This window comes from Dendrobates tinctorius, unplaced genomic scaffold (genome assembly GCF_039654945.1).
Source record: "Dendrobates tinctorius isolate UK_male_01 unplaced genomic scaffold, ASM3965494v1 ptg000177l, whole genome shotgun sequence".
In the NCBI taxonomy this organism is placed as follows: domain Eukaryota; kingdom Metazoa; phylum Chordata; class Amphibia; order Anura; family Dendrobatidae; genus Dendrobates; species Dendrobates tinctorius.
The window spans coordinates 12,972,647-12,985,013 of NW_027361844.1; the positions used below are offsets into that span (position 1 = coordinate 12,972,647).

General features: G+C 41.4%; 1 protein-coding gene across 1 annotated transcript in view; it reads left to right on the plus strand.

Annotated features, from left to right (window-relative positions):
• PLCL1 (phospholipase C like 1 (inactive)) overlaps positions 1–12,367 on the plus strand; it is a 458,706-nt gene that overhangs the window by 317,764 nt on the left and 128,575 nt on the right. The window contains exon 3 of the mRNA XM_073551554.1: positions 4,644–4,847. Coding sequence (XP_073407655.1) covers positions 4,644–4,847 — 204 coding nt within the window. The remainder of the gene's footprint in view (positions 1–4,643; positions 4,848–12,367) is intronic.

Genomic DNA, 12,367 nt, shown 5'->3' on the forward strand with positions numbered 1-12,367 from the left:
GTGCAGCTGTATTCCCACTGCACTTGTAATCACAGTTGATGCTGGCAATGAGAGCTCTATGTGACCTGGTTAGACACATCAGTCGTACCATTTCACACACAAAAAGCATGTTCTATACTTCTCCGGGGGAGTTTCTTAAACATTTCTTTCATGACATTGACTGCTTATGATTGGAAAATATGATGGAGTAGAAAAAGTAAACAACCCCAGATAAGAATCTGTAATAACGTTACCTTAGTTATAGTGGGAATTGGGATACAAATGTTACAAGCCAATATGTCCACAATGGAAATGAGAAATAAAAAATATGTTTTATTCATATCTTCAGCCACTTTTTCATTAAAAAAAATGATAAACGGTCATGTTTAAAAAGATTTTCTGACAAGACAAAAAATATGGGGCTAAAAATTAAGGAATGTGATAAGAAAGCCTCCATACCCACTTCCAGTGCCACTCCAGTGTTCTCCTTTGGTCTTCATTTACTTAGCTGCGCAATGACACATTCATTTATAACATGACATTTACAGCTAATCACTGACCTTAGCATATATAGTATGAGACCATGAGGCCAGTGATTGATTCCAGCATTCACATGGGTGTATGGGTACGACAGAGACTACCTGAGCTTTAGCTTTTGTATCAGTGATGTAACTAGAGTTACTAATGGGCCCCGGGCAAAATTTGAACCTAGACCCCCTGCTTGTTTTTCACATGTATAGAATTCTAAATCCTATAAAGACATACCGAATGTGTTCATACCCCCCCCCCTTCATTATGTAGTGCTGTCCCCCATCCTAGGTCCCTTCCAGGTATATATGTCAGTCCATCCTTGGCTACTTCCTGGTATACATGTCGCCCATCCTGGTATACATGTCGCCCATCCTGGTATACATGTCTCACATCCTGGTATACATGTCTCACATCCTGGTATACATGTCGCCCATCCTGGTATACATGTCTCACATCCTGGTATACATGTCTCACATCCTGGTATACATGTCGCCCATCCTGGTATACATGTCTCACATCCTGGTATACATGTCTCACATCCTGGTATACATGTCTCACATCCTGGTATACATGTCTCACATCCTGGTATACATGTCACCCATCCTGGTATACATGTCTCACATCCTGGTATACATGTCTCACATCCTGGTATACATGTCGCCCATCCTGGTATACATGTCTCACATCCTGGTATACATGTCTCACATCCTGGTATACATGTCGCCCATCCTGGTATACATGTCGCCCATCCTGGTAATACATGTCTCACATCCTGGTATACATGTCTCACATCCTGGTATACACGTCTCCCATCCTGGTATACATGTCTCACATCCTGGTATACATGTCTCACATCCTGGTATACACGTCTCACATCCTGGTATACACGTCTCACATCCTGGTATACATGTCTCACATCCTGGTATGCATGTCCTCCATTCTGGGCACTTTTCTGGTATATATGTACCCTGTTCTGCCTCTGCATAAAAAAAATAACTCTCACCGTCCTCCAATCCCACGACATGCAGAATCTTCTTCTGTAGCTGGAGCAGCAGAGGCTGGTAGCTGACATTGGCATGCCTGCTATGTGACGTCCCTGCCTTGCGACGTCAGTGCCTGGCATGCTGACATCTGAGGACGCACGTGCAGCTGAGGTTGGGGCGGCCCCCCTCCAGGATGGACTCAGTCACAATCACTCCATCTGCGACCGCGATATTTACACCATTATTTTCTCATTTTGCCACATTTTCTACCTTAGACCATTTTTCATTGTCAGCTAAAACAACAAAAAATCTCTAATAACAATCTCCATTATTCTCCTGTTTTTTCTAGTCTGGTGATTCTTGACCCAAGTGCTCTTATGATCACTCCCCTCTCAGCCATGTTTTTTTAGCTCATGTAAGGCTAGTTTCACACTAGCGTTTTTTAGTGCTGCGCTTCGTCCGCAATAGAATCGCATACAAAGAATGCATCATGCATTTTGTATGCGTTTGCTTTTTTTAGGCGCATGCGTTTTAACCAGTTTCTAGCCATGTTAACTCTTAAAACGCATGCGATTTTAAACGCAGGCGTGCGCATGTCCATGCGCACGCCTGCGTTTCCATAGACTGTAATTTGATTTTTTTGCGCATTCCGTGCGCAAGCGTGTGCATGCGTATTTTTGAGACAGGTCAGACGGACCAAAAATGCAACAGAATGCATCTGGCGCGCCTAGGCGCACACTACAAAAAAACACCATGCGCACTAAAACGCATATGAACGCGTGCATACGCTAGACCATGCCATGTTAAAGGTAGGGGCGCAGGACGCATGCGCATGGACGCACACGAAGCGCAGCGCTAAAAAACGCTAGTGTGAAACCAGCCTAAGCTATTTAAAGTCAATGACTGCTCTACCAATACAGTTATTGTGAGCATATTTATTGGTATTAATAGCTAAATAGAATATGTTAGGTTTTTGCTATTTAATCTGAGATCAGCATAATGTAGGGACAGAGACCCTGATTCCACTAATGTATTATCATTTACTGGGCTGCTTGTTGTCTCAATAAAATCAGTGTTTCATCAGCAGATTATTACTAGAGGACTAGTTGTTTCCTACCATGTAGACCTTCTGCTCTGTGTAACCCCGCCTTCACCAGCTTTTTGCCTATGCACTGTTTGTACAGAAAGCAGCCAATCAGTGGTGTGGGCGGGGTTATACAGAGCTCAGCATTCAGAGCACTGCTAGATCTACATGAGATAAAATACTGATTTTAACAAAACTACAGTAAGCAGCCCAATAGACATCACTGGAATCAGGGTCTCTTTTCCTACATCATGTTTCTTTTTCTCATATTATATAGCAATTATCTGTTAATGAATTCCCTTAAAAAATATATATTCAAAAATACTTTTAAAAGATGTGTTACATTTTACTATATTTTCCATATTGATCTGCAGTTGCTCCATGTAAAATAAGCTTTGAGGGCAGATGATTTCATTTGCTGCACTTGAAAATATAATTGTGCAATAGATCTAAGCATCATCATTAATAATACCAGTTTTAATAATCAAGGCTGTAGCCAATCCCACTGCCCCTGCAGAGAGCAAAACAATTAGTATGAAAATCCAATGACACAAACTACCAATGTTAGTCTTAATAGTTGACAGTAGTAAACTCAGCCTAAACACATATTTCATAAGATGTGACGTGTCACCAGGTCAAAAGTGGTCAGTTTTTACTCTAATTTTTGACTTGCCTCTCTGAAGTATTTTTTATTTAATTGTTTTCACCTTTTTTTTTTTTTTCAAACCCGCTAGACGGTTTCAGAGATATGGAGTTTTTATTTATGCAGCCAATAAGCTAATTTTTATGGTGTTTCACAATGGGGCGGTGCTTACACTGTAAATATGCAGAGCAGGCTAAAGACACCCGGTGAACCCTGTGCCTTAAAGACCCTAAAAATTAGCATATTGTGTGCACTAATTAAGTAGGGCCCTGGAACAGCATGATAGATTTAGGAAAAGAAAAATCTGAATACTTAGAGGAGCAGCAGAAATCATATAAGAGCAAAATTGGTCACTTTTGACCCAGTGACAGGTGATCTTTAATGTACTTTTTTATTTAAACCAGTGCTGGCCAAAACCTTAGACATTGCATCCAGAAATGTACTTTTTGTTTCTAACTTTTTGGGTTGCTCTCTAATGATGCTGGATTGATGAGCTACTAAAAAAGGAGGACTAGATTGGTGAGATAAGTTATTTAAGAGTGAAACCAGGTAGGATATTGATCAGGGGTTTGACCTGTGCTTAGCAGGCCACATGCGGCCCCCGAGGCTCCATTGTGTGGTCCTCAGACCTCTGAGAGGATCGTGGTTCGCTCCAGGGATTGCCAATAACAGCGTTTCTTTTCAACTGAATGTTTGTCCTCAGAACATTATTACAGAATGGAGGCCAGAATTACTATAAGGGGTTAATTATAAAGCAATTATACCGTGTGGAGCCGATTGGGGGACAAAAAAAGGAAAACTTTTTTTTTTAATTCAAGATGAAGTATTAAAAAATGAAAGAAAAATATTTGGCCACTAAAAATGCTGTTTTATGTAAAAACTGAAGTAAAAAAAGAAGACCTGTACCCTAAACAAAAAGTGGAACAAAAAATAAAAGGAAATTATCCAAACCGTTCAAGTAAATATTACTCTAGTTAAAAGGGTGGTCCAGACTTGGGGTCATTCTATATGACTGCAGACTTGTGAATCCTCACAGCACATGAACTGCAGGCTGTGAGGATTCTCCAGCGCCGGGAGCGGGCAAGTATCCGATTTGCATACTTCCTTCTACATTCCAACCAGACATGTCTGCCCTTACTGAATGCACTTGCATTGAGCAAGGCTGCACAAGTCTAGTTGGCAAGTGACCGCATGTATGCAATTCACATTCTTGTGGTCACTTGTCCGCCGCCAGCATTGGAGAGTCCACATAGACTGCAGACTTGTACCGTAAGGTCGGACAACCCCTTTAAATGACTGCCAAAATTTTTTTCAACACTACGAAGACTCGGTCTGTGCTAGACAAAAACCATGGTTCATCAGGGTTAAGTAGAGTGTGGTGTGGTTGCTCTTGTGTTGATTCTGCTTCTTACTTCTGCTCTAGAATGCTCTGGTGTTGCTGAAGGAGCTCTGTGGACTCCCTACCAGCTCCAGCCTCAAACAATGTATGCTGTCCCTCGCATCACGGCTGGTGAATAGTGACAACACTCCATCTGTGAACCTCATCATGAAAGACAGTTACCCTTATCTGGAATCCTTAGGAACGATACCTGATGTGCAGAAAAAACTGCTCAACTCCTATGAAATGGTTGGTACTGAACTATGATATATTTACCATCACTTACATCTGTTTAACATCCTTTACATCTCACACCGATATTTTGCCATTGTCATAAGTTTATGTAGGATTGATTTTCACCAAATAAACATGGACACATGCGCTAAGGGCTCTGGACACATGCGCTAAGGGCTCATACACACCGTCTTTCTTGTACAAATGCTATCCATTTTTTTTCACGGCTTGCACTCTTACCTGTGTCAATCTATGGGGCTGTTCACATGTCAGATTGTCAGATGTTTTCCTCGAACTGAGTGGTTTGTGCAAAATTGTCAGACATGTCTGATATTGATCCGACTGTCACGTTAAAATCAGCAATGCAAGTCTGAGTCTATGAAAAAAAAAATCGGATGCCATAGGAGAAGGTCTGATTTAGACATCCGAATTTTACGTACAAATGCTATCCATGTTTTTCACCGATAGATTATGCTATGGGGCCATTCACATGACCGTGATTTTTTGCAGACCGAGAGGTACATGGGAAATCGCGGAAAATGCCGATTTTGATCCAAGCGTCTGATTCAAAATTGTCAACGCAAGTCAATGGATCCGTGAATAAAATCAAACAGCTCGAGAAAAGTGGAGAAACTATTTTTTTTTTATTTCTCCACATACGAGAAAAATAGATGATACTCGGACCACACTCTGATCAAACTCTGATCAACGACTGATCAGAATAATCGATACGATTTTTCGTACATGGATTCGTGAACGAGCTCAAAGGTGGAAAATATTTTTTCTCATCTGTGAAAAAAAAAATGTTGAAGCTCTGACCAAACTCTAGTGAAAATCTGAAGAATGATGAAGCTCAGTCCGTTTTTCTCATACGCCAAAAAACTGCTGAGTGTATGAGTCTTTACTCTGATGGGTCAACTGATGGAAGCTAATGGAAATGGAAGAACTAATCAGCTAAGATTTAAAGGCTGCAACAGAAATGCACAAATGTAATAATCATTTTTACTTATATGGCGCCAACATATGCCACAGCAATTTACAATTAGGGGGCATGTACAAATTATAACTGCTCACTAGCGCTTACACAGAGTATGATCCAAGTAATGATGCTGGACAGCATTGTGTGATCACTACAATATAGCAGGTTTCCTGCAGACACTTCCTTGTCTCTCTTTTCTGTTTTTGTGCTCTGTCACCCTCAAAAATACTCTTATTTGTTTCTTATAGACTTTATAGCATAATTAGAGAATTCTCCCATATATTGCTGATAGTTTTGAAACACTCCATGCATGGCCTTAATGGGAACCTGTCATCTGATTCTGGCTACCTGGACCACAGACTGCATGAATCGGACACCAGCTGCGTCACTGCAGTCATGGATGTTATACTTGGTGTTTCAGAGTGAAGATCATTTGAAAAGTCATTCAATGACTATGCATCTCAGATGACTAGCCTAAGAAATCTGTCCCCAGAGGCCTGTCCCTATGTGTAAGTAAATGGGATAGAACAGAAAGAATCTGTTGGGGAGATGCCATGCATAGTCCATGACCGACTTTTCAAAGGATGTTTTCTCTGAAATGCTGCAGCCTTTCAGAGTAAAACATACATGACTGCAATAACTCAAGCGATGTGTAATTCATACTGTCCATAGTTCAGGCAGCATGAATCAAATGACAAGTATCCTTTAAGATATTTTCTTGTTCATTTTCAAGCGTTAACACAAGAGTGATTGTTAACTATTCAGTGATGCTAGGGTGAGATGTTATTTTAATGAAGTTAAAGTGGTTTTCTCAACATTATTATAGTAAATGAGTAAATTACAATATGCTTGTGTGACAACACAGAATTTCTTGTTAATGATGACAGACTTAAATTCAGTAGGCATGGAGACATAGACTATTATCTTTATGCTGACTTTTCTGTTGATAGTTATTGTCTGCTGTCTGATACTTATTGTCTGCTGTCTTTGCAAGACAGGGATGCAGGGTCATTGAACAATGGATGTTTGCTTAATATCTTTATTGACCATTGTGTTAGGGCCCCGTCACACATAGCGATCTCGCTAGCGAGACTGCTGCTGAGTCACAAGGTTTGTGACGTAACAGTGATTTCACCAGCGAGATCGCTGTGTGTGACAGTGATCAGCGACCGGCCCCCCTGCCGGTGTCGCTGATCGCTGTAGGAAACCGCTGGACTTTTTTGGTCACTGGTCTCCCACTGGCCAGCACGCATCGCTGCGTGTGACAGGCGGGAGACCAGCGATCAGCTGGTAACTAAGGTAAACGCAGGGTTTCTAAGCACTGCGCTTGTGCTTAGTAACCCTCTGTGTACCTTAGTTACCAGCGCGCTGATGAAGGGAGCTGGTAACTAAGGTACACATCGGGTTTCTAAGTGACGCACATCCCTTAGAAACCCGATGTGTACCTTAGTTACCAGCTCCCTGCATCAACGCGCTGGTAACTAAAGTACACAGCGACACTGCGTGCTCGGCGTCGCTGGTCCTGATCGCTGGTGAAGCTGTCTGTGCGCATCATGATGCGCGGTCTGTGCCGACTGCGGGGGGCCTGTACCGACTGCGGGGGGCCTGTACGGGCATGCCGGGGCCTGTGCCGGCTGTCGGGGTCTGTACGGGCCTGCCGGGGGCTTGTGTCGGCTGCCGGGGGCCTGTACGGGCCTGCCAGGGGGCTTGTGCCGGCTGTCGGGGGCCTTTGCCGGCTGCTGGGGGTCTGTACGGGCCTGCCGGGGGCTTGTGCCGGCTGCCGGGGGTCTGTGCGGGCCTGCCGGGGGCTTGTGCCAGCTGCCGGGGGTCTGTGCGGGCCTACCGGGGGCTTGTGCCGGCTGCCGGGGGTCTGTACGGGCCTGCCGGGTGCCTGTGCCGGCTGCCGGGGGTCTGTGCGGGCCTGCCGGGGGTCTTGTGTGTGTGCAGGTATCGTCCGATGGGACTACAAGTCCCATCGGGCGATGCCTGCTACAATGACAGTGATTGACACATTAGCCAATGATGGGACAGTAGTAGTCCCATCATCCGGCTAATGTATTGAATGTAAAAAAAAAAATATATATATACATACTGCATACATACTACATACTACATACAGTATATACTGCATTCATACTACATACATACATACTACATACATACAACATGCTACAGACATACAGTACATACTACATTCATACTACATACATACTACATATATACTACATACATACTACATATATACTACATTCATACAACATACATACTACATACATACTACATATATACTACATTCATACTACATACATACTACATACATACTACATTCGTACAACATACATACATACTACATATATACTACATTCATACTACATACATACAACATGCTACAGACATACAGTACATACTACATACATACTGCATATATACTACATTCATACTACATATATACTACATTCATACATTCATACTACATTCATACTACATTCATACTACATACATACTACATACATACAACATGCTACAGACATACAGTACATACTACATACATACTACATATATACTACATTCATACTACCTACATACTACATATATACTACCTACATACTACATATATACTACATTCATACAACATACATACATACTACATTCATACAACATACATACATACATGGTACATTCAAGCAACATACATACATACTACACATATAAAACAATTCTGCAATTCTGTCAGATAATACTCAGTTTCTTCCTGAAAATGATCGCAAACACAAATTCTTTGGTATTATTATGTTCATTTAATTTGTCTTAAATGAAAAAACACAAAAGAGAATGAAGCAAAAAGCAAAACATTGATCATTTCACACAAAACTCCAAAAATGGGCCAGACAAAAGTATTCGCACCCTCAGCCTAATACTTGGTTGCACAACCTTTAGTCAAAATAACTGCGACCAACCGCTTCCGGTAACCATCAATGAGTTTCTTACAATGCTCTGCTGGAATTTTAGACCATTCTTCTTTGGCAAACTGCTCCAGGTCCCTGATATTTGAAGGGTGCCTTCTCCAAACTGCCATTTTTAGATCTCTACATAGGTGTTCTATGGGATTCAGGTCTGGACTCATTGCTGGCCACCTTAGAAGTCTCCAGTGCTTTCTCTCAAACCATTTTGTAGTGCTTTTTGAAGTGTGTTTTGGGTCATTGTCCTGCTGGAAGACCCATGACCTCTGAGGGAGACCCAGCTTTCTCACACTGGGCCCTACATTATGCTGCAAAATTTGTTGGTAGTCTTCAGACTTCATAATGCCATGCACACGGTCAAGTAGTCCAGTGCCAGAGGCAGCAAAGCAACCCCAAAACATCGCCATGTTTGACTGTAGGGACCGTGTTCTTTTCTTTGAATGCCTCTTTTTTCTCCTGTAAACTCTATGTTGATGCCTTTGCTCAAAAAGTTCTACTTTTGTCTCATCTGACCAGAGAACATTCTTCCAAAATGTTTTAGGCTTTTCAGGTAAGTTTTGGCAAACTCCAGCCTGGCTTTTTTATGTCTCTGGGTAAGAAGTGGGGTCTACCTGGGTCTCCTACCATACAGTCCCTTTTCATTCAGACGCCGACGGATAGTACGGGTTGACACTGCTGTACCCTCGGACTGCAGTGCAGCTTGAACTTGTTTGGATGTTAGCCGAGGTTCTTCATCCAACATCCGCACAATCTTGCGTTGAAATCTCTTGTCAATTTTTCTTTTCCGTCCACATCTCGGGAGGTTAGTCACAGTGCCATGGGCTTTAAACTTCTTGATGACACTGCGCACGGTAGACACAGGAACATTCTGGTCTTTGGAGATGGACTTGTAGCCTTGAGATTGCTCATGCTTTCTCACAATTTGGTTTCTCAAGTCCTCAGACAGTTCTTTGGTCTTCATTCTTTTCTCCATGCTCAATGTGGTACACACAAGGACACAGGACAGAGGTTGAGTCAACTTTAATCCATGTCAACTGGCTGCAAGTGTGATTTAGTTATTGCCAACACCTGTTAGGTGCCACAGGTAAGTTACAGGTGCTGTTAATTACACAAATTAGAGAAGCATCACATGATTTTTCAAACAGTGCCAATACTTTTGTTCACCCTCTTTTTTATGTTTGGTGTGGAATTATATCCAATTTGGCTTTAGGACAATTCTTTTTGTGTTTTTTCATTTAAGACAAATTAAATGAAGATAATAATACCAAGGAATTTGTGTTTGCAATCATTTTCAGGAAGAAACTGAGTATTATCTGGCAAAACTGCAGGGGTGTCAATACTTTTGGCCACAATTGTACATACATACATACTACATATATACTACATTCATACTACATTCATACTACATACATACTACATTCATACAACATACATACATACTACATACATACTACATATATACTACAGACCCCGGCAGGCCCGCACAGACCCCGCCCGCACACACAGACACACACAGTGTCTGCCCACGCACCGCCCACACTCTTCCCCCCTCCCAAACTGGATGTGCAAGGAAAGAAAGGGTTTTTTCATTCCGATATTTCTGTCCCATTGACTTGAATGGGACTTCCGGTATCGGAATCGGCGATACCCGATACTTTTTTGTATCGGGCCGATCCAATCCGATCTGATATTTCTCTATATCGGATGGTATTGCTCAACACTACTGGTGAGTCGCTATGTGTGACGGGGCCCTTAGTCCTGTGGCTTGTTGACTTGCAAAATGGAGAATAACAAATTATGCAAATTGACTAATACTCCAACATTGTGAGTTAATCTCATCACACCTTCCTATTGACCTCTGGATGTGGCTTGAAGGACAATAGTTGTGAACCATATAAAGGAGAGTCTAGAAACTTTACAAAACCTCAGGCAGGAACATTCTACAGGATGTCAGCTTAGGGGACTACACCTCCAGCTGGAAGAACACAAATCTACTCTATTGACCATCACCTTAACCACTCGGCCACCTGTGTTCTTCTAATGGTCAATCAACATATTAAGCAAACATCCATTGTTTAATGACCGAGTCCCTGCCTTGCAAAGATAACAGACAATAAGTTAAAATAACCATCAACTGAAAAGTCAACATAAAGATAATAGTCTATGTCTCTGTGCCTACTGAATTTGTCTGACATTATTAAGAAGAAATGCTGTGTCATCACTGCTTGTAAAGTTTGCAATTTAAATATTAGTAAAAATCATCTTCATTCACAGAAACAGAGGGATTTTTACTATGATTGTTTAATGCTCGTTGTCTAGGTTACCAGCCACTGCTGCAGTGTAGCAGCATGGTCGAGCATGCACTGTGCTTACAGGCTCTTTTCAATAAAGCACTGTAAGCAATGATCTAAAGCTGGCCTGTTCGCTGCAACTCATAATCCAGGTAGATGCATCCAAGAGTGCACAGTTTGAAGAACCAGCTGAGCAACTATGCAGCTGGTATGAACTGTGAATCTTTAGGAGCGCACTGCCCCTCAGCAAACAGAAAGCTGGATGACAGAGGAGAGGTGCCCCGCTAAAGATGACAAATTAAAATTAATGAGAATACAGTGAAAACACTATGGCCCCAATTTATCAAGACAGGCACTTTTCATACCAGTCTTGATATGGGTGCAAGATGAAGTGCGAGGCGCTAAGTGTCATGAGCCTCCAAGTGCTCCCCATCACAAATCTTACTCCCTTCGCTCTTCATGAATTAGAAGAGTGGAGGGGGTAACTATTCCCCATCACATCCCCATCCTACCTTAGATATACTTTGTTGGAGCAGAACAAAAAAGTCAAAAGTCCTAATATTTTTTAACAGCTTTGCGTTGTGCAGAAATTTTTTGACTTTTCAAAGCCTAAAAGTAGGAAAAAAATTCACATCCTAATTCCTTTGTATAAAAAAACATCAATTCTTTCTTGCCTCTTGATTAAAAAAAGCTTCTTTTTTTTTTACACCCCACCAGAATTCTGGCATAAAATAAAAACTTTGATGAATTGGGTCTTATGTTTTCAATAAAATCTCTCCTTTCATTTTATATAGAAATGTAATTTCATACAAAATTGACTTTTCAAATAGGGTACTTTGCATTCATAACATTTCAACAGTGCGGTGCTGAATGTTACAGTATAGTTCTGGAAAGTATTTGTGCTTCAGAGTATAGCATTCTATAAGGTGCATAGAATACACATCTCAGAATGCAGACCACCTTAGCTAAGTCTGAACAGACAGTGAACGAGCAGAAGCTTAGAGAGTAAATGTTGATTTAAGTTTTATTTCATAAATCAATAGTACACATGAAAATAAGCAACTATGTAATATATTTTATCAGAAATATTTGGTTCTCTCTCCTCTTGGACTGATCATTAATTCTCAAAATTCCCAATTCACAGGTAAAATCTGTGTTCAATGAAGTCAGTTTGTTACATTACTGAAATGGGAAATGATTGCTATTACTGATAAGATTTCATGTAGCAAGTAGTAGGCCTAGAGTCAGAACTAAACTTCCCCCTATCCCTTCCGGTCTGCATAGCAACTGTCAACTTTTAGCTTA